Below are 24020 nucleotides of genomic sequence, written 5' to 3'. Positions count from 1 at the left end.
TAAATAAAGTCGGAAATATTACTCTGTTAACTCTCTTACACACATTTGGTGGCCCTGATAAGAGCCAAAGGCTTTGTTAGCTCGGATGCTGTCATAGATGAATCGTACTACATGATGTTATCAGTTGATTGCCATGGTTAAACGAAGAATCCCCAACGCAAGTGTAGAAATTTGTATAAGTTCTCTGCTTATATGACGAACCAGTTGAATGTTTCGTGGTGTGGATGGCACACATCAGCAATAGGTATTAGATCACACGGCTGAAGTCGAAATCTGAAAACGTAGCTTAAGTTTGAAATCTTGAGCGATACCACAAGCCGGACGTTCGATTTGTCTAATAATAGTAGTAATGATGCCTAACAGGCTTGATTCTTGACTGCACCACAGATGAGTTTATCACGAGCCAAAATCTCATAAACCAGATGCTGATCAACAGCTCAGCAGGCTCCTGGCTACGAGGTGCTCCTCGCTAGGCAGGTTCGGAGGAGCTCTTGACAGCTCGAAAGCGAAAATGGAATGAAACTGAATCCGGCGAAGGAAGCATGTTTTAAACACTTAGATTAGCAGATGATGCTCTTCCCATTCGTGCTCTTCTCTTCTAGTCGACCAATCTGGAAAATGGGTATGTGCTAATAATGTGTTGGGCTTAGAATTACTTGAAAATTGCGAAAAATGATAATGCGTGAGAAATTGATCAAGCATGAATAGTTGGTATGCTTGACATTTACTAAATATTCTCTAGTTAGCTATTGATATTCAATAGTTTTCTTTAGTATGAAGGTGAGTTTCTGATTAATGGGTGCCAAAATGATGAAAATTGTCCAATCAGAATTTCTCTTGAAAACCATTCTAAATATGTCGCAATTTTGTTACATGTGATAATTTTCATAATCGAAATGCTCCCATAAAATATGGCAAATCAAAGACACTGTTGGAAATGCCACTCTAGTTTACAATCGTTGTGAAATGTTGAGCACTCACCCCGACGGCACAGCAGCAGCGTTCACGAATAGTCTCAAATTGTCGTGCCATCAATTATTCATGACAAATTAAATTTTGTACGAAACTGCTGTGAGATTGATTGAGGAATATAAGATGTAATAAGGTCGGAAATATTATTCTTTCAACTCTTTTCCACAAATTTGATGGCCCTGACAAGGGCTGATGGCTTTCTTAGCCTCGATGCGGTCACAGATAAATAGCACTACGGGATGTTATCAGTTGATTGCCATGGTCCGTGGATGGCACACAACAGCAACGGGTAGTGGATCACCGGGCACAAGGCGAAATCTGGAAACGATGCTCACTCTTGAAATCTTGAGCAATTTCATAAGTCTGACGCTTGATTCGCTGCTTTTTTCTCTTTGGATCAGCAACTCTGGGGGCTTCTGGTATTTGGTAAGGTCAGCAGGTGCGGATGTCGCTGCACAGGATCGGAGGAGCTCTTGCCAGCTCGGAAGTAGAAATGGAATGAAACCGAATCTAACGAAGGAAGCATGCTATATACCCTTAGAATAGCAGATTATGCTCCTTCCATTCGTGCTCTTCTCTTCTAGTCGACCAATCTGGAAAATGGGTATGTGCCAATAATGTGTTGGGCTAAGAATTACTTGAAAATTGCGGAAAATGATAATGCATGAAAATTGATCGAACATGAATGAAAGGGTTGGCATTTACTAAATATTCAATAGTTCGCTATTGATAATCAATAGTTTTCGTTAATATGAAGGTAAATTTCTGATCCATGGGTGCCAAAATTATGAAAATTATTCAATGGGAATTTCTTTTCAAAAGCATTCTAAACATGTCGCAATTTTGTTACATGTGATCATTTTCGTAATCGAAGTGTTCTCATAAAATATGGCAAATCAAAGACACTGTCAGAAATTCCACTTTAGTTTACAATCGTTGTGAAATGTTGAGCACTCACCCCGACGGCACTGCAGCAGCGTCCACGAATAGTCTCAAATTGTCCTGCCATCAATTATTCATAACAAATAAAATTTTGTACTAATCTGCGAGATTAATTGAGGAATATAAGATGTAATAAGGTCGGAAATATTATTCCTTCAACTCTTTTCCACAAATTTGATGGCCCTGACAAGGGCCGATGGCTTTCTTAGCCTCGATACGGTCACAGATAAATAGAACTACGGGATGTTATCAGTTGATTGCCATGGTAAAACGGGGAATTTGCTTATACGACAAACCAGCTGAATGCTTCGTGACGTGGATGGCGCACAACAGCAACGGGTTGTGGATTCCCTGGAACAAGTCGAAATCCGGAAACGATGCTCACTCTTGAAATGTTGAGCGATTTCACCAGTCCGACGTTCGATTGGCAGCATCTCCTCGGATCAGCAACTCTGGGGGCTTCTGGTTTTCTGGTTCCTAACGGGCTTGCTTCTTGACCACCGATCTCGAGTCGAAATCTGGGAGCGCGGAGAAATTTGCGGCGGTGATGGCGATGGCTTGGACGCTTCTCCGAGCGGCAGTAGTTCGCCGCTCGGAGAAGCGCCCAAGCCATCGTCATCGCCGCTGCTAATCAATCTTGCGTCTTCCTCTTCCGACGACACAAATTGGACTGTGACGCGGCTGCAAAAGCAAAGCGAGAATGACTCGCCCGATCGTGTTCACAGTCCGACCACAAAAAGAAGACTGAGAGAAGAAGCAGGGACACGCTTGCTTTTATAGTGGGAAGCGATACCGTCGAAAAATGCTCGAACGTGATTGGTTGGATAAGAAAGGGGTCAACATTTATCAAATTTTTAATAGTTAAACAACAAAATTCACTTATCGGATATATTACTTACGATGCGTAGATACATTTCTGATCGAATGATACTAAAATCGTTATAATTGGTTCATAAACAACTGAGTTATTAACGTTCAAAATCACCCCTAATTTCGTTACATGTCTCATTTTCCGTACTTTCAAAGTGCACCCCAATATAGAAAACAAAGACGTAGTCCTACGTCAAAAAAAGAAAAACAAACACGTCAGTACACTGAGAACAGCGTTGCGGTTGAAAATACTATATCAGAGGGTTAAATTAAATACACAACGCCACTTGATTTGTGCAGACTAAATTCGCATTTATTTAGAATATTTTGTGCATTCAATTTTACCATGACACCATTTGTATAGTAAAAATTACTATATCATAGTTAAAAACTTGCAGCAGACCAGAATCGAACCGAGGATCTGGCGATTGCCAAGCGCGTACGCTAGCCGCTCGGCTATCGACGTGGTTGGATTGAGAGGGAACAAAACGCAAATAAAAAGCGTTCATGATAGCTCAATCGTGGTTGGAATAGTAAATTTAAAAATACGTTCATGGTTCTCATTACTGCAACGCTTGTTTAAGTGTAGTGTTGGATCCGTGGGCGAGCGACGGAATCCGGATCCATTGGGTACGTTTTGCATTTCGCGGAAGAAAAATCGAAGTGTGCCGGAGTAAAACAAAAATAACGCGTCAGTAAAGTTTGATACGTTGAACCTGTTGTATGCTCCTGTCGAGCGAGCAACGAAATCAATATCGTGTCCGGTTTGCGTAGTAACCGCACTATCAGTGTCGGTCATTCGTGTATATGCTCACGTATTCATTTCGAATTATATATTTATCGTTTACCAAAACGAATCCTTTCCCATATCCAAACTCCCAGTGTTTTCTTGTGGAAGTGCAGAGGACTCCTCGGCTTCTGTAAAGCAAGTAACACGTCAACATTTCCCTCCCATTCCCAAATTGACCTGCATTGGGACGCAGCCGGCGCTGGTATTGTTTGTTATAATAATGAGAGCACCAGTACTTACACATTGAGGATGCTACTGATCGCGAGGAGTGTCTGTTGGTTCCCTGTGTGAGTACAGCTGTTCTTGCAATAACGGAGTAGCAACTGCAGGCGGTCAATCATGCTCATGCTCATGCTCATGTACTGTTGCATTAATATTACTTTATAAGTTGCTTCATTGCTTTATCGTCCTTTTTGCATTAATTTAACTGTAAAAGTGCCCTTTTCCACTTTTAAACTACTTTAATGGTAGGCTTACGGCAATGCAGTTGCATTATATATGCAATTATATAATGCTCCATGGTTACTTGGGATATTATTCAACCATTGTCGTGGACATTGTCGCCAAACGATAAAAAATGCCGAGTGTCCAAAATATATACTTTGGGGGCCCAAAGTGTATTGGTATGTCTAAAATAATGAAAAACAGTGTATCACAATAGACCATTTCCGTGAAAAAATTTTATTGGCTTATATGCTTTCTGTCATTTTACTGAACAAACTTTCCTAAGGAACCGATATGTTTTGGAGCCTTTAACCGTAAGAAAACAATGAAAAACTTGCGGCACGTTAGTGCACCCCTCGGTACCCTACAATTTGTTTCACCTCGAAAAAATGCAGACCCCTTTTTCCCCTATGGTATTGCCACCACGTTGTGGTGAATTTACGATCAGCTGGCATGACCAGATGATTTTTGTTTATGTTTTCATTCATCATAATGGGCTCCGTTGCGGTTTCGCTCCCTCCTTCCTTCACGGCTCCTGAAGTCTCCGTAATCACCGCGGAAACCACCTTCACCGCTTTGGCCGGTTATGACCGCACCCGGCGAACACTACACGGTTCTGTAACGCAAGGATTGTAGTCGACAGATGCCTGATCTCTCTGCTTTGTGCCGACGAGGATTGAAGGGATTGAATATGCCGGAAGATTCCCGCCTAGAGGCAGCAACATCCGCTCAAAATTTCCTTGCGCGGCTGTTGCTGCATCAAGGCGGAAATCTTCCGGATCAACAGCCAACAGATAGATTAAGGTATTTGTCGGCATGAATAGTAAAAAATAGGCTCTAATAGCACTAGCGGTACCGTAACTGGTGGGTGGATGAGAGATTTGTTGTTAGGGGATGGTTTTGAATTTTGTATCTGTGGAGGAAAATAAATTTTCCTAAAGGAAGACTTGAATCGGGTTGGAGTTGGAACTGTGATTCAGAACGGGTTGCGCCAGTTCCAACCTGGTTTAAAAACGTTTGTATGCGTAGTTTCGGCGGCGCTCCTGTTTGGGGCGCCCTGACCAGGATCACGGTTAGTTTGAGCGCGCACCTGATTTGACGTTTGCAAATGTAAACAAGCATCCCAATGCAGGGGTGGAATCGAAAAACTGTTGAAAAATCACCACGCTGATACCCATAGGGTTGAACAAACTGTGCCGCATCTCGAATTATTTTTCAAAATGTGGTGAGTATCCATGTTTTCAAAAAATTGTAAGGAAATCGGGAGTGCATATAAACAAAATCTGAAAGCGTTAATATTCATTAAAAATGATTATCTTTCGAAGAAAAATACAAAAACTGGGGGTTAGATCTGACGGAAATGGTCTATTCAATTATTTTCGACGTTTTTTGGATCCTACATGACGGTATGGGCATCTTTATCGCATAGAGCAAGTTTTTCTCTACATTTTGGCATGTTCTTGGACTTGGTTACGCTGTGCAATTAATTAATTGGGACAAAAAACTAAAATCACTTCCTTAGGGGGTCCAAAATACGACCGTTACCCTATCTGAACTTTGAGTCCAACTAGCAACTGGAAAACTTGAATTATATTCAAACTTATATTTTATGCTGATCTGTGCGGATGTGCATAATGAATATAGAATACAGAAATGTACTAGAAAATTATGAACATTTGTATGAAAAAGCAAACTTAAAGCTTTGAGCATTATTTTTCCATGCCTACTTTTTTCATATGTGACAGTTATGAATTTGTGGGCAGTCTCGAAGCTACGAAAAGTCGAAACAACCCAACTAACAATTTTTGCGCTATAAGGCAAGATTATTTGCTTCGTGCTGTAAAATGAAAGCTGTTAAAAATAAAACGATCAGCGTTAATACAACTGTAACGCAAACGTTTTGCAGCTACAAATCCTAGCTAAATAAATTTCGTCAGTTATCGCTTTTGCTGCTTTCACTAAGCTGTAACTCAACATCGTAAAAGATAGCAACCTAATGATGTGGAATAATAGTCACCTTTATTAATCCGGCTGCTTCTATACAATACGATTTGTTATGCTGCTCAATATATAATAAGGAAGTGCTTTGTCGTCAGTTATACAGCGAACATACAGCAGTAAGCTGTAAAACAACAACTTGTTGCGCATCTACACAGCCTCTTGGATGTGAACGTTTGACGTTTCACACCCTTTCACAGCCTGATGAAATGACTATTACTACTGTTTTAATGATTCTATTAAATTAACTTATTTCATGAGGGGCGTATAATAATCAATTACAAAGTCCGTGCAATCTATGGACAGATTTTGGACATAATTATTACATAATTTAGAGTATGATTAATACATAAACGGCCCATTCATAAATTTCATAATGCTTCCGGGTATCCGAATGTTGTTACGGCTCTTACAAAAATAGTAGACTATCAATACAAAAAGCGTCACGAGAGGGTGAGTGGGTGTCCAAAATAGCCATTTTTTAGCGTAATGAAATATATGAACAATCCCAAATCTCAATAAGGTTCAGACAGAATTGTGAGATAGTTTTCCATAAAAAACCGGGATTTCAAAGGACAATAATGGACTGATGGAATCATGCGCCTTTTTTATAGGATTCTCAGTAAGATTATCACAGAATCTTGGGAGGATAATCCGGAGCAGGCTTCTTAGAGAAATTTATTCAAATTATTTAAATATCAAAGGTATTTTTTCTCCAAAAGACTTTTTTCCGTATGATTCACTTAAATATTAATTTTAATTGATTTCACTAAGGGAACTTAATGCCATGTATAGGGACAATATGGAATGAGCGAGTTCTTTGGGGAAGCCCAAGCAAAAGTGTTCTTGATTTTTTTCTCGTGTCGTCAGTTTCCTTTTTTCTCCGTTTGCGCGCGATTTGCTGGGCAGTGGAGTAGTGTGTGGTCCCTTGATTCTGTTCCATGTTCCTGTGGATCGAGTGATGGAATCAAGGTCCAGCGTGTGCAGTTCACGTTGTGCGAGTGTGAAAAGATGTTCGTGTTCAGTCGAGGATGGATTACCAACTGGTGAGCTAGTTTCATGCTTATGATTACACATTTATAGTTTGGCCCATACAAAAATGCGAACATTTGAGATGTCGACGTATATTTATTATTTTCTATCTTGAAATATCTTTCCACCGTGAGACAAAATGCAAAAATAGTTTCAACTAAAAGTGGTATTTTTCCTCTTTAACTATGGACCGCATCACCGAACAAAGGTGACACCTTTCCCGTGGTGATAGTCAAGATACAGAGGTATTCTTGGTCTCTAGCAGCAACAATAATTACACCCTAACATTCCTTTCGGTAAAATTCTTTATTTTTTATTTTTGGGTGACCTAAGCGGTAAAACCAAAATTTCCCGGCTTTGTCGAGTTCCCATAATTAAAAAAGAAATGCATGTTTAAAGTGAAAGTATTCTTTTTTGCTATTTCTCATCTTAACAGGCTAGTTTTCATCAAGTTAACCTGTCGTGAAATGGCCTGCTTTCCTTCACTGAGTTATGTAGTTCCATAATAACGGCGATTTTTAAAAATTTCCAAATAATGGTGAATTTTTTATATCCTCATGTAGTCTTTTGAGAAATTGCAAAAAAATGTTATATGCAGCTCATTACAGAACTCGATGTTAACAGCACTAGCCGTAATTATCATATTCGGCAAGCACCGTTGGATATATGTTCAACTCGTGCATTGTACCACTTTTAGCGTAAACTACTATTACATGTGTGAATTTCACGGAATTTCATAAAATAATTATTTTATTTTACAAATTGAGATGGCAAGTTAAGAAAGAATAGGGATAAGGTAATTTTATGGAGAGAAGCTTGCTTTTGGTAAGGAAAAGTACGCCTTTGGAATGGAAGAATGGAAGCGTAGAGAAACGGTTTCTTGTCCATCTCTGGTTCAAGCGATTGCTATCAACGAATACATTAGGTGTGATAGCTTAAGGGTAGAAGATAGCAGCAAGTGAATCATTCAACTACAAATTACGATGAACCATAGGACGGGCCTGAGATTGAACTCATGACCTTCTGCTCATAAAGCGCCCATGTAATCAACATTTTCGTTCAACCAAATCACCTTTTGCGTTATGCGAGGTTTGCATGTGCAAAATTCCACGTAAGAGGCGTCGCGAAAAGGCCTTCTACGTATAAAAGTGGAGGCGATATACGTGCATATATTTTGTAATAAAAATTGGCATACAATGCGAGTGCATAATTTTTTATCCGCACAAGTCTGTGATCTTATGCGTCTAAACGTATGATAACAAAATGTTGATTTGACAGCTGACGGATTGATTCGACTTACTTTGTACGAGTGTACGGGACGATACAAAATGTACAAATGAACTCAGAAAATAGCATTTTATGCGAGAAAACTCAGCAATCAGACGAGTTCAAGCACCATGTTTTGCAGGTATGATGTAATTTGTATGAATAAACGAGTTATTGCGTGAAATCTTGTGCGACTTCTGGTTGTCTGGGCAGAAGCAGTTGCCATTAGACTACCATACCCGGACATACATTATAGAAGAATCCTGTGAATAAATTTGAGTGGTTTTCTTGAAAAAACCGCTATTAAAAGTAAAGTGTTTGAAATATGAGTCATTTCTGGAATTTGAGACAAAACGGTACACATTTTTGATGTTAAAGGCAGTAACGAGAAAAATAATTTCATCACAGTAGCATGGAAAATAATACTTCCAATATTGGTACACTGTTCCTTTAGTTGTGATATTCTAATGGAACCCTCCATTATAGGAACCCTTTACCGCAACTGTTGGTACAAGAGAGACAAGCTCTAGCAATTTTGGTCGTGTTTCATTAGTTTTAAAGCAATTTAAATTATGTTTTCAAACTATTTCGTGTATCAACATTCGTCGATTGGCAGTGACGGTTCTATAGCTAATTCAATAAAATCAGTATAAAAGATAAAGATAATAAAATAGGCATAAATAATAACTTTACTAGAAATGAGGGACATTTCCACGAGTTAATTACGGGACACTTTTCAGCGCGGGACGTCTGGTCACTTTACGATAAACCACCCCCTGCATGTTATACAGGGCGACCATGCCACTTGAAACTCTATCACAAATTGTTCTTCCTAATTCGACCGCCACTGCTAAATCCGTATTGATTTCCACCCGGTTTGTAGCGTAACATGCCGTAATGAAAACAATCGATTGTTTTTTTTTTACTTTCAACGATTTTGCTTTTAATATTTTTACTCCCCATCCGTCCTCGAGCTGTGCTGAGGTTTCTGCGGGCCTACAGAGACGCCATTTGCGCACTATCAGTTACAAAGTTGATAGCTCGCCGGTTGTTCTGGAATCTATCTATCGGCGCGCGTTGTTTCTTCGTCCTTCCCCTCCCATACGAGAGTTTCTGTGCAACTGCTCGAGGTAGAAGAGAACGTTGCTTGCGGTCACGTCGTTCAGAATCTCCGTACCTACGGGAGGATACAGTCGATCGTTTCAGTTAGACTAGTTGGGACGATATTCTAAGTTTCACTCAATCTCTCTTGGAAGTGAGTGCACAGTACAGTTTGGCGATTGAGAGCGCGCAATTTCTTCCTGCGAAAAGCGCAATTTTGTGTCGGAAAGTTCATCAAAAGCCGGTCAGTGTTTGTGCTACTCGTTTGGGAAAGTGATGCTCATTGTTCTGCCGGTGGAATTCGAGCCGATCTTTCTGGACACGTCTTGAGCCTTTGAAGCGTGATTGGCTTTGGAAAGTAAGCTCCGACTCCTGTTCGGGAAAGGAAAGCTCTCAACAATTTTTTTGGGACCCCAGTGAAAACAAAAGCCGCCAAAATTCCGCTCTACAGGGATCACTCGATTCACCTCTACAAGCTCGTTTACAGAGCCAATAGGAAGAGGCGCGCCAAAGCAATGCACACCATTGCCTACAATGCCAAGTAAGTGTTCAGTGCGAGCGGGAGTTGGGCACATTGTTGGGTGCAGTTGGAGAAGTGAAGATTACTTTAGAGTACGTGAAAGTAACGGACTGTGATAATTTTCTGGAGAAACTTTGCAAACATATATTATTATGGATAATAGCTATCTAGTGCATTGCTGTGACTGTGCAGATTTCATGGAATCATCACTAGTTGAAGAATGTTGGGGAAAGAGGTGTGATTAATGTGTGATATTCAATCCGAGGTTTAAGCAGAAATTTGAAGTTTATTCTAGCCGGTTGAAAAAAAATCTATTTATTTCATCTTCTTCACATAGAATTTTGTAAGAAAAATCAACTTGGAGAATCGTTTTCTCTAACGTCTTTAAACAAAAGTTTTTGTTTTGAACAAAAGCATCAGATCTCCATTTTCAATTGTTTCCTTCAATACTACAGTAAAACACAGTCTTGGTTGAGTAAAATGAAAAACTTCGAAAATTTAACGTTTTCATAAAGTTAAATATATTGGTTTTACAGATAATGATGCGCAATTAGGAACATAGCGTTCTGATTTAAATACTGGAAAGCTTCTTATTCTTATTGTAAGGGAAAAATTTCACACGAAATGCAGGACTGGTAGCGAGTCACCTCTTGATGACTTGGTCACTTTTTTCGACCTGGTCGATATGGTGTCACTAAAGTCACTACTGGTTACTTAAGTCATATTTTTTATGATCTCATGATAAAGCAACTACAGGCTTCAAAAACAGCAACAAATAGATCTTCGTTGTTCAAGAGACTAACATAAAATTATGTGGAAATTAAAGTGTCAAAAAGGATAGTGATTCTGGGGTAACTTTCTGGAAGATGAATATTTCATCGACATTTCCAATTAAACATGTGAAAATTTCACTGGGAAACAATTTTGGAGGACAATCTGGCAAAATATAGGAAACGACTCTGGATTGAAATTTCTGACTGACTGTTGAATGAATTGTTAGTGAATTTTCTAAAATATTTTTCAACTATAGAAGGAATCTTTTACCTACTCTCTAAATAAAAAAAACTCAACGAAACTCCTCCGGAAGATAAGTTAGAGACGTTTTCAAACGAATAAAAAAAAAATAAGTTTGTCAGAAATTCGTTCGGTACTTCTCCTAAAATTTAAGATAGTAGTTCCGTTGAAAGCTTGAATCAATTTAGAAATAACACTAGAAATTCCAATACATCATCAATGTTGGTATATTAACCCTTCATCATGTCTTTTCCACGACTTTGGTATAATATTTATATACAAAAACACACTCCTATAATGCAATGCAGTTCCTGTAGTTCAGCAACACTGTGCTCATTCTGTCTCATATTCCGAACAGTATGATTCAAATTCCGACAAGCTCGAATGAATCTTATTCAAATGAATAATTCTCGCGTAACTTTACTAAAGGACCTATGACAAATAACACTTTGGACAGTTTTTCAACACAGATCGAAAGACAATGTCCTTGGCTAATGTTTCCTACAAAACCGCAACGGAAGAAATTAATGTGGCTCTTCTATTTAATAAAAAAAAGTAAAAATAGAGAGCCTCTCAATGTTAGATAACATGTTTTGGAAAGTAGGGTAGATGTACCATTAGTGGAGGTACTAAGCACTACTGAACTTCATGTAACCACCTAAATTGAAGAAGCTCAATTTATGTACATGTTAATGTTGTAACGGGAAGTAACCACCATTGACTTAATGAAAAAAAAATATTTCATCGCAGTAATCCACGCCATGTCAGTGAAAAATAATACCTCCATTATTGGTACCCTGTTCCTTTAGTTGCGGTAAATTTTTAATTTGTGTTCCTATAGTTGCGGTATCCGTGGTTTTCCTATGGGATCCTCCATTATAGGAACACTTTACCGCAACTATTGGTACAAGCAAGAACAATTTCAGTAATTTTAGCGATATTTCATTAGTTTTTAAGCAATTTGAACGCTCTTTTCAACTATTCCGTGTGTCAACAAGCCAATACGTCGATTGGCAGTGTCGGTTCTGTGGCTAATGTAATAAAATCAGTGAAAACGGCACTACCGCAACTATAGGAACACCAATAACTAAGGGAACACTTACCCTACGCGTGAATTCGGCAAATAAATTTATTTGAGTTGGTCTTAGCAGAGTGGATTTGAATAGGGACGTTCCGATACTGCGAAGTATCGATATTAAATTCGATACGGTTATCGAAACAAGGTATCGATACCACCGATATATTGATTCAAAATATCGATATATCGGAATATCATATGATATATTTGAATGGAGCAAGATTCCCATACCACTTAGTGACCTGCCATTTAGTTTCCTTAAATTCGACAAAAAAAACTTTGATTGCTCAAAATTATTGCTGTTTTGACTGACATTTACATAAATATATTCTGTTAACGTACATTCTAGTACAATTCGAAAGGAAGCTGCTTTGGGGTTTCTCCAAATCTAATTTATATCTTATATTTAAACAAGAAATACATGATATTTAGAGAAAACCCTACATTTTTTTCACTTAGAGCATGTAGAGTTCTCTGCAACTTTCATGCAAGCTTTCAGAGAATGTCAGATCGTTTAATAATTTTTATGTACGCAGATTTTGAGAAACATTCCAGCGATTTTTCTGCTGGGTGTAAATGAGTATCCGGTCAATTATCATTTCCTATCCCTCGGCTTTCGCAAGAACATGGCTAAGACCGCGAAGATAATTCCCGACTGCTGAAGGATGCGTCAAATTCTTCTAAGAGACAGATTTATCTCAAATATTTGTCTATGATAACTGAAAAGAAGGAGGCAACCCTCATATAGCGGCCTAGGGCTGTACCACCTTCAAATGCTTAACGTTTTTGCTAGTGCTAATGCTAAAACGCTACAATTGTTTTCTATATATTGGTTTACGATATATCGGAAGGAAATATCGATATCACCGATATATTGAATAGAAAATATCGATACCAAAATATCGAATATCGAAAGCAAAATATCAAAATTCCGATATATCGGAAGTATCGGAACATCCCTAGATTAGAATAAGAGCAGACATCATGTATACGCGCTTTATATCAAGAGCTTGAGATCAGCTTGCCATGAGCGCACAAAAATAATCGCGCGCTTGAGCACGTGCTATGGTGAGACACATTTTTTTAGATCTCATGTAGCAATGTACTAGCTCAAACGATCACATCTGCACTGGCTCATGCGCCGTCTCATGAGAAAATCTCAATGTGACAGTGCATTTGAGCCTCGCAGGCAAAGCTTTCAGAAGCAAGGAAAAGGGATTAAACTATGGATCAATCTGCCGTAGGCACTTTCAAAGAACTGACGTGGTTCAACGCGGTTGACATTCTAGAATTTGAATTGAAAAACTTTGGCTGGCCACCGAAGAAGCATAGGCATAGACCGAAGTCGTATGCTTCCTTGGGGATATTGTAGTAGGCAAACATAACTGCATAAAAGTATTCCTAGTAAGCGCATGTGACGAGCCTCACGAGATGTCTCGTGAGACTCGCTCACTAAGATATATTTTGTACGTATCCGCATCTCGTGTCTCACATAATCTGCGAGCTGCGATATGAAATATCGCATGGCACACTAGCTCATTCAGGTATACATGAGAAATAAGACACTCTGAATAAGAGTGGCGTCAATCTCATAATTGGAACAGTGACAAACTGTCATTTCCAGTGGCGCGGGAAGTGGGTTGGACAGATAGGACATGTACATACTACGCGCAAAAATACCTGGGTAGGACAATCGAAAGATTCATAAAAAAACAAAGATTCGCAGAAAGCTTAAGAAATGAAATCAATTATTTATCATCTGTTCGATTTACATACAAACTGGATCAAGGTCGCACTCATTCTTATAGAGAATGGAAGACACGATAAGGGTTTCGATGGTTTTGTCTTGCCTAATGAAGTGTGACATGGTTTGTGCATGACCCCCAATAGGTTTGGCTCGTTTGATGAATTCTTGAGAATATCTTATTAGAGAAAATCATGGTAAACTCACTGTAAGAATAATGACAAAAACTTCACCAACCATTAGAAAAACTAATGGGACAATTCTATATGACATATCCTTTTAGCACTATTCCCGCGAGCATTCCTTGAAGTAATTCTTGAAAAGTTTTTGGAACATCCATGTGGAATTATCAAGAGAATCTTGAAAAATCTCTGAAAGAAGTAATCGATTAAACTAAGACCAGTCGCATCGTGTTATACATAGCACGAGTTTAATGGTGCAAGCGATTTTTGAACGTGCGATCGCTTTTGGTATTAATAAAGAATTATTGAATATTTTGACGATTTTCAGAGCAATTTATATAGAACTCTCACAGCACACTGTAGTAAACCTTGTAATTTAGACCGTCCGAAATCAAAACTGTCTTTTTTTCATACACATCCGTTTGCCGATAAAATCGTCAACAGAATGAATCATGTGTCAAGCATATTTTTCTTTGAACCCAATCCGAGTTTTATCACCATCCTGCTCTGACACACAGCCGTTCTAGCTTTCCTGCTCTAATCATCTCCGTCGTAGCGAAGCTTTTCTAATTCTGACTTTCCATTCACATACTTCACGCACACTTATGCGAGCATTGAACCGTGCTTCAATTCGTAAAGCTCTTCTGCCCGAGTCTACCGTTCATTCGGAATGACGTTGAAGCGTTTCGTTTTGTCATAGACTAGGGCGCTATTTCCAACCAGTGCTAACATCTCGTGTATTTAAATTGACAATAACTGATCATTGATTAATTTATCATCTGTACTCGGATTGCACACTACATTCGTCCCCTTCTCTACTCTTTCCATGGTATTTTTGTCAATTTTAAGTCTTTCCATGAAATCTCCGAATTTACATCTAAAAGAATTTATATAATTTTAATCGTAAAAAAATCTTTTAGTAAATCGTATAGGGGAGTAAAATTTGTTAGCTACTATATTATATTCATTTTTTACCACCTTACAGTTAAACTATTTTTCGACATAATACGAGTTGTATCTTTCGAAACACAAAAACTCTTTCTCTGCCCTTATTTTACCAAAACATCATAATTTTGAAGCTCCATTTGATTAGCTTTCTAGTTCATAGAATTTCAAAGTAGCCAGTTAGTATTAAGTTTCGGATTTGTTTGTGAAATAATTTGTTTCCTTGTGTTAATCGTTCAATGTTACATGCAAACCAGTTCCGCACACTCAAACTGAAACAAATTTCTCACGTGATCATAAGATAAGCACATCAATCAGCAAAACATGCTTTTTTTGAGATATTTCGCATAAAATATGAGATCTACTACGTCAACAGTTTCTTGAGATTTCTGTTCTTTACACTTCAGCACGTTTCCATTTAATCCAATAACATTAGTAAACTTTCTTTAAACAAAATCCACCATACACTTATTAATAATAAAAAAAAACTCTTTTTCCCTTTTCGTTACAACCAAATTATGCACAATTAGGGAACATGAATTGCTAAATTAAAATTACTCTCGTTCTTGCTAACTTTTGACATAATCTATAACAATGTTTCACCATGTGCTATTTGATATCAAAGAAATAATCCACCAACCAAAATTTCTTAAAAAAATCTTTCACAGTTGCGGATGTTGTCCAGTTATATGTAAAAATCATTTACTGTTCAGAAGTATTTGAAGAGACAATACTTGAAGTTTATTAGTTTCTGTTTGTATGTTAACTGACAGCACTTCAAGGTAGAAAAGAAATTCGCTCTGTTATTGCAAAATATCATTTTGAGCGTTATAGCAAATCTGAATAATGTTGATTGTAGTCAGAGTTCAACGATCTCTGGTCGAGGAATATTTCTGTAGTTAGAATTTCATTATATTGTTCATATAAAACTGACATTTAAAATAACAAATGAATAGATTTATGAAAAATGAATATATGATTTTTATTTCATTTATAACACCATTCAAAACATTTACCAGGTAATAATGGTCAGCATCCATTTGTCTGTGAAGACATTAAATTGATCTCCATTATTTGATGAACTTATGTTATTACTCACAAAAACTTCAACTCTTGGTACTTAAAAAACATCAACACTGGTACAATATAAGGTTTTTGTAGACAACATTGGATGTGGCCAGCTTCCAATTGTCTAACGTTATCAAAATCTTCCTCTATTTGCTCTGCTCATATTCTGTGCATAGTATATTTGTTAAAAAATCACCGCAGATACCCACACGTTCTGCGTTTGAGGCAAGGAACCCAGTCGTCCTGCAAATTCCATTTCAATCATTTCTCAGAAGCAGATACCCACTCGTTCTGCTTTTTTAGCAAGGAACCCAGTCGTCCTGCATTAATTACTGTAATAACAGCTTTTTCTTGCTTAATTTGTATCCAATTCTGGAGCAGATACCCACTCGTTCTGCCTTTGAAGCAATGATTCCAATTCATATGCGTTTTACAAATCACAACTTTTCTGATTTTATTTACATTCCATCCTCATTCAAAATTGCCTTGTTTTTACTATATTAAACACTGTTAAACTCAGTTACACTTGGACAGCTATGTTATCAACAAATCCTTACCGAACCGCGCCATGTAGTAAACCTTGTAATTTAGACCGTCCGAAATCAAAACTGTCTTTTTTTCATACACATCCGTTTGCCGATAAAATCGTCAACAGAATGAATCATGTGTCAAGCATATTTTTCTTTGAACCCAATCCGAGTTTTATCACCATCCTGCTCTGACACACAGCCGTTCTAGCTTTCCTGCTCTAATCATCTCCGTCGTAGCGAAGCTTTTCTAATTCTGACTTTCCATTCACATACTTCACGCACACTTATGCGAGCATTGAACCGTGCTTCAATTCGTAAAGCTCTTCTGCCCGAGTCTACCGTTCATTCGGAATGACGTTGAAGCGTTTCGTTTTGTCATAGACTAGGGCGCTATTTCCAACCAGTGCTAACATCTCGTGTATCTAAATTGACAATAACTGATCATTGATTAATTTATCATCTCTCGCATAACTTCTGATCTCGCCCTAAAAGCCATTGGTAACCATGTGTGTAGCTCGTTGTTTCTGAGCATTTGAATGGATTTTCATGTTATTTAACAACACTATGTGGAAGAAAGGATCATTATCTACCTACCCGTGATGTTGGTTTGGATGCTTATTCTTTTATTTGCTCAGAAACAACGAGCTACACACGTGGCTACCAATGGCTTTTAGGGCGTTATCTCAGAGTATGCGAGATCTGTACTCGGATTGCACACTACACACACTCTCAAGAATTGTCATACAAAATTTTTGGAAGTTGTTCTTAGTTAGTTCCTGAAAAATAATTTGATCAATTTCATACTTATGTAATGTGGCATAGAAATTCATAGCAATATTCATAACAGATTATGAAGATTTTCAGGAAGATTTTTGTTTCCAGAATTGTTGAAGAAATTCCATTAAAATAGCTACATGAAGGCGTTTCTGCGTGATGAAATATTTCTCAAGAATCTTCAGTTTCTCGTGAAAACTTTAAAGATTGGCCGGTCACTTCGATGCAAAAAAAACTGTGCAAATATACAGATTGTTTGCTGTTCATCTATATCAAGAAATAGGTCAGTAAGTTAGAAACAATCTCACTGGTTGTAAAGGCAAACAGTATGGTCTATTAATTAAACAATATTATTTATTATATGAAACATATTAGAGGAAGATATATATTTTTTTAAGTTTTTACAATAGTTTGAGTTAATTCACGATAAAACTATTCCGGGTTTGGAAAGTAAATAAGATAACGTGCTTCTAGGTTGAGCGCCAGATTAAATGTGATCAGACAATGATTTATTTCATTTTTATCACTCTCTTTTGATACAATTCCGAACATGACACCACAGTAAATCGCGATACAGACAAATCTCTATAATCCGTATGTTATAACCCACACTCGCCGGCTCAATTTCGCAAGATACTTTTTTTGCGTGCGTTCATCGCAAAATCCGTCAACAAACTAAAGATCAAACATCCAGCCGAACATTATCCATCCTCGCAGTTTTTTTTAATAAACTCAACTGAAAAACGACCAAAATGTCATTTACATCCTTCTGCGTTTGGGCCCTTCAAATAAACTCACTTTTAATTCACAGCCTTTCATGATCCGCATTCTAATCGTGAAAGAGACTTGCTCAAACTGGAACATGGCGTCACTCTTGTTCACAGATACTCTAGGTTTTGCTAGCTTAAAGAAGAGAATCATTACATATTCCAAGGTATAAAATTGATTAACAGTCGTTGAAATTGAGCTGCCATTCTCTGTCAACTTGTAGACATATTTCAATGAAATATTCTGACCAGATCGCCATGCAAAATCCGAGTGTTTGGAATATGAGTTTGTTTGTCTTAGGCGGCATCCACAAGTTACGTAACGCTCTAGGGGGAGGAGGAAGATGACTCAAGCGTTACGGTTCATATAAAATTTTGCAATTTTTCCACACAAAAAGCGTTACGGGAGTTGGTGGGAGGTGGTAAAAAATATCCAATTTTAGCGTTACGTAATAAATGGACGGGGCCCAGATAGCCGTAGTGGTAAACGCGCAGCTATTCAGCAAGACCAAGCTGAGGGTCGTGGGTTCGAATCCCACCAGTCGAGGATCTTTTCGGGTTGGAAATTTTCTCGACTTCCCAGGGCATAGAGTATCTTCGTACCTGCCACACGATATACGCATGCAAAAATGGTCATTGGCATAGTAAGCTCTCAGTTAATAACTGTGGAAGTGCTCATAAGAACGCTAGGCTGAGTAGCAGGGTCTGTCCCAGTGGAGACGTTACGCCAGAAAGAAGAAGAAGAATAAATGGACGCTTGCTTAGTGATCTTCAGCTAAGTTGTTCCGTGAATCAAGGGCATCCGGAAGGCGAACAGTTTGCATCGCAATTTTACCGCTAGGTTGTGCTAGTATGCATGTAAAAATGAGCATTCCAAACTAGTTCTATCATGTGATCAACATGAGAAAGAAAGTTCAAGTCTTCGGCAAAGTTGTTGATAAAGTTAAAGACATTCGGAAGAAAAACAGTTTGGTTTACAATTTTGCCGCTAGGTTGTGCTAGTATGCATGTAAAATTGAACATTTTAAGCATGTTCTATTAATATGCTTGAATCATACGAGATAGAAAGTTCGAGTCTTCGGCAAAGTTGTTTAGAAATTTAAGGATATACGGGAGTTGAACAATTCAATTTTAAATTTTACCGTGAGGTGGCGCTAGTGAGCATACGAAATAGGCACATAACTAATGAACCAGATGAGATTTAGAGTTCAAGTCTTCGACAAAGTTGTTTTGAAGTCAAAGACATTCGGAATACAGACAGTAAGCATGGGAAAATTAATATTTAAAGCAAGTTCCTTATTTGATCCACATGAGGAAAAAAGCTCGAGTCTTTGGCAAAGTTGCTCAGGATGTCAAGACATGTAGAGAGCAGACCTTTAAATTAAAAAATCCGCTTAGTGTCACTAGTGGGCAAATAAAATTAAGGATTTCAAGCGAATTATATCTTCTGACCCTGATAAGATAGAAAAAGGAGTCTGAAAGGAGGTGAAAGTTATTAAGACCTGCATCACTTGAATATGCAGTGCATCCGACATGAATCACTTGGATATGATATGATTCTCTCCTTGATCACTTCCAAAAGCCAATAACTTTTTAATCAACATTCTATCTTATTAAAATCACGAGATTTAGGTATGATCAACCCTCCAAAACTGGATGTTCCATATCTCTACATAAATGCTTACTAGTGGTACCTAGTGAAAAAAATTCGAATCAAACTGTTTGCATTTCGGATGACCTTGACCACAAACATAAACAAATTTGTGGTAGACTCGAACTTTCTGTCTTATCTAGATGATGGGATAGATGCTCATTTCTTTATGCTTGATAGCACCACCTAGCGGCAAAATTGCGAACCAAATTATTTCCTTTTTGAATTTTCCTTTAACTTTGCCGAAGAGCGCATCATTATAGATCATCAGCATCTCGAGATATAGCATCATGAATGTTCCTGTTTTGAGGTGATGCTAACTTTTAAGAGTGATTCAATATCTAGCTGAGTGCTGCAGCAATATTTTTCAAGCGAGTCCGCTCTTTGTCTGTGTAATCAAGTACTACCCAACAATAACATTATTCAATTATTCAAAAATGAATCATTTTTTCCACATGATAGCTTCAGGTTTTCTTCAGTCGAGTGGATAAAAAGCAAAGCCATGCTGAAAGGTTTTTCGGTCGATCCAGGAATTTTTCGTACTGGAAATTTTCTTGACTTCCCTGGGCATAGAATATCATCGTACTTGCCACACGATATATGAATGCGAAAATGACAACTTTGGCAAAGAAAGCTCTCAGTTTATAGCTGTGGAAATGCTCATTGGACACTAAGGTTGCTCTGTTCTATTGAGGAATTAATGACAGAAGCTTTACGTTTTCTGTGCTTAACAATATATTTTTGAATGTTTGTCCCCCCAATCGCGAGAAATCACAAACAAATAATTTGAAAGACGGATAACATGAGCTTGTGCATGCTATAAAACGTTTGACTTTTACTGTGCGCTCTGTTTTCAAGTTGCCCGTGAGAAAGAGCGAGACAGCACCAACACACGGCGCACAGTAAAAGTCATGAGAACAAAAGAATTTATGGTACGTACAGAGGCTCATAATGACAGCCCACATTTTGCCATTAATCTGAGTGGTTTTGGTTTATCGTGCACATTTTGTTTACGAATAGCAATGTAGGCTATAGGCCTAGTCACAAGTTCCAAATCAACTAATCGGTGAGCTTTCTGAAAGTTTTTCTACGGAAATGACAGCCTCGTGTTTGCGCCAGTCCTCTTCCAATGAAAACAAATGCATAGACGGACCTGTCACATGAGAAGGCCTATGAGCTATTTTACGAAACGTTCGAATGACGTAGTCTTACGGGCCGCTCATTGTTATTGTCCAAAAAACTAGCTTGACATATGAATGACCCTGATCACATTTTTGTTAGTCATGACGTTCACGTCTCTCTCTGGGCATGTTTTTACTCGGTTTCCATGGTTGATGTTACCAGCAGATTAAATAAATTCTTCTCCACCTACAGGTTTTAATTTTACATGCACAAATTAAAAAGCATGTTGTATAGACACCAGTGTTATTGCTGAATGAGCCCCTTCCAAATTTGGCGATTGAAAAAACTTAAATAAATGGGTCCACCAGGACGTTTCAACGGAAAACATAAATATGATTCAAAACGTCTCAAAGAATGACTTATAAGAAAATAATATACTAAATAACTTGAATTCTAAAACAATATTTGCTCTATTCATTGCGATGCATTTCAGCCAATTAAGCTTGACTAGTATAAATGGATTTTATATTGGTAGATGCTTTTTCGGAATTTATCTCTCTAATGATTAATATTCTTAAATCCTTTACAATTGATAAAATAAGCCATTTTATTTGATTGCTGCAAACAAAATCCATAACAAAAACAAGGACATAGTAAAACTAAGTATTTTGCGAGTAACGCATTAATGTTTATTCAAATTCTAGAAAGATTTGCGAACTAGGCAAAACTGACAAAATGTACACAATTTAAGAAAATATAGCGTTGAAATTGTAGCTTGATTGTCTATTCACTGCACTTGAACTTTTCCCCTATCGATAATTTAACTATTCAAAAACGCAAATTTGTAGAAGACGAAACTTCACCTCATGCAAATCCACACACTTTATTAATTACGCCTGTGTTTTTGTTTATCAAAGTGATGGGCGCATCTGAAATCGAAATCAAAACACGGCGAGAGTAAACGGCGACACTGCAAACAAAAAATAAACAAGGCGTACATGGCGGGCTTAATTGAAACCGGAATGTAAACACGGCGCAAAAGTAATAGGCGACACTGAAAATAATATCGATTACAGGCTCATAACATTGGGCGATACTGGCATTCTCGAGTACGTTTTAGGCGAAACCTTTAAAGATTTTTTGAGTGTGAATAAGCTAGGGGAATTGTAGGAGATGTGTTTAGTATTGATGAGAATTTTAAAACTAGGTTTATGAAATGTGTATTAAAGTGAAAAGGTAAAAGTTTGAGTATATTTTCTCCAATTGGGATTTAAAATTGCACATGAGAATTTCATTGATTATTTTTTCATTGTTGTTGATTTGTCAGATAGGCCCTTATCGCGAATCCCTCTCGAATTGTATCTAGGTTTGTTTGTATTTGCTCTCCATGAGTATTTTTTCTTGCAAACTATGCATTTGTTCTGCTTTGGTCACAATCAACATTCTTTTTGCAGATCCTTCCGACTTCCTGCCAACGGGATGGAGCTCCTCTACAATATCTCAAAACGGTCGACATAATGATGTTCCAATATAAATGCGATAGACAAACTTAAACTGCACTTGGATCGAAAACTTGAGCAGTCGTAAAAATGCTGAAGATATTCTGAAATACGCGATGTAATTTCGTTAGAAAGAGTTTAGATAACCGATCAAAACGAGAATACATTTTGAATAAGTCCCAAGGAAAGAGTTTTCCACCACATAAGCACAGCAAAAAATAAATCCTGGGTAATCATCAAAAAATACTAAATATCATAGATTGATGCTTGATTTGTAAGTATCTCGATGATTAAAAGAGTAAAATGTTTAAGAAATAATAGATCATACTCTAATTAGTATTTCCGATGTTATCCGTGTAGATTGTCTGAACGAACAGTTTACAATTTGTCAATGTCATGTTGCCTAGAGCCAATGATTTTCTACAAAATTTCATAAATCAAATTTAGAAATGATTTTTAAATTAGTACCGGGACTTGTTATCTATCAAAAAAATGGTCTCGGTATCAATTTTAAATGGAGAATCTGAAAATGAAATAATCTCAGCACCCTTCAAAAACCCTATTTTCAGAAATTGTTAGACAATAGTGAACGCAGCTTAAAATAATATTTGATAGCTTTAAATTGCCCTTAACGAAATTACAAAAAAAAATGTTGTGAATAAAAATCATAATTCTGCACCTTGTTTTTTTCATGTTTTGTACTTGGTCTCCTACGACTGGAACAGCTGAACTTCCGTTATCTGACGGAGTGACGTAAGCGGCATTTCAAGCGGCTTATTTGGCATATATCTGCAGAAGTAATGTTCGTAATATGAACGAAGTAACTATCTATTATGAAGTTACAAAAACTTTTGCTCAATAATCATTCTGGAGGTTAAATTCTCAAATCTGCTCAAAAGTTTACGTCACGTTTCCAGATTATGGCAGTGAGATTTATTTAAAATGCCTTATTCCCAGATCATAGCACACTTAGTATTTTCTTGCATACAACATTCAAGTAAACTTCATGCAATGTCATGTGCAAGCTTGATCTTCAAAAAGCTCATGCAGTGCTCGATGAAGCACACAAGGAAAATGACGCGCATTTTATATTACGAATAATGATGAAAAAATCGAAATGTTATATTAGGGCTTCAGAAAATCAAAATAAAAATTGATTGAGAATAAAAATTCTGGTTTAGATTGAAGGATTTCGTTTTTGCGCAAAACAGTGTCAGAGCTGGAAATCCATCGGATGGTAGATTGTTTAAAAATAAAATGTAATTACATTTTTCCGATTTCGGTTACCCTAACCTAAGTAAATGTGTTCAAACGGGGATCAAATAACACCAAACTTTTTAAAAACTTCATAAGACATCCCATCGGAAGAACTTAATGTTGAGTGCTTTTAACATAATTAAGAAACATTTTGTAATGTATGCTCTTGCAAAACATTTTTACTTGTCCGCGTTTACAGCAATGAAAAGCGATGCTGAAGGTACCTGGGTTCAATTCCCGGTCGCTCTAGGATCTTTTCGTAATGAAATTTCCTTACTTCCCTGGGCATAGAGTGTCATTGTGAGGCAACACACGATGTACGAATGCGAAAATGGTAACTTTGACAAAAAAGCTCTCAGCTAATAACTGTGAATGTATCCATAGAACATTAAATTCAGAAACATATTTCATTCCTATAGAGGAGTTGCCTTCAAATGATTCTGGTTTTGACCAA

General features: G+C 37.5%; 1 protein-coding gene across 3 annotated transcripts in view; it reads left to right on the top strand.

The window, feature by feature from the left end:
• Positions 1 to 9465: 9465 nt before the first annotated feature.
• Positions 9466 to 24020, top strand: part of LOC5566358 (leucine-rich melanocyte differentiation-associated protein) — a 30352-nt gene continuing 15797 nt past the window's right edge. Inside the window, exon 1 of one of the 3 annotated variants that reach the window (XM_011494721.2) lies at positions 9466 to 9956. In XM_011494721.2, the coding sequence (XP_011493023.2) occupies positions 9931 to 9956 (26 nt within the window). In that variant the 5' untranslated portion in view covers positions 9466 to 9930. Of the gene's footprint in view, positions 9957 to 9998; positions 10171 to 24020 lie in introns of those variants that run through there. The other 2 variants (XM_011494722.2, XM_021841054.1) reach the window with 2 other exon arrangements.

The sequence above is a fragment of the Aedes aegypti genome, chromosome 2 (assembly GCF_002204515.2).
Source record: "Aedes aegypti strain LVP_AGWG chromosome 2, AaegL5.0 Primary Assembly, whole genome shotgun sequence".
Taxonomy (NCBI): Eukaryota; Metazoa; Arthropoda; class Insecta; order Diptera; family Culicidae; genus Aedes; species Aedes aegypti.
Note: the sequence above shows the minus strand (reverse complement) of the source record. Positions and strands in the feature narration are given on the sequence as shown.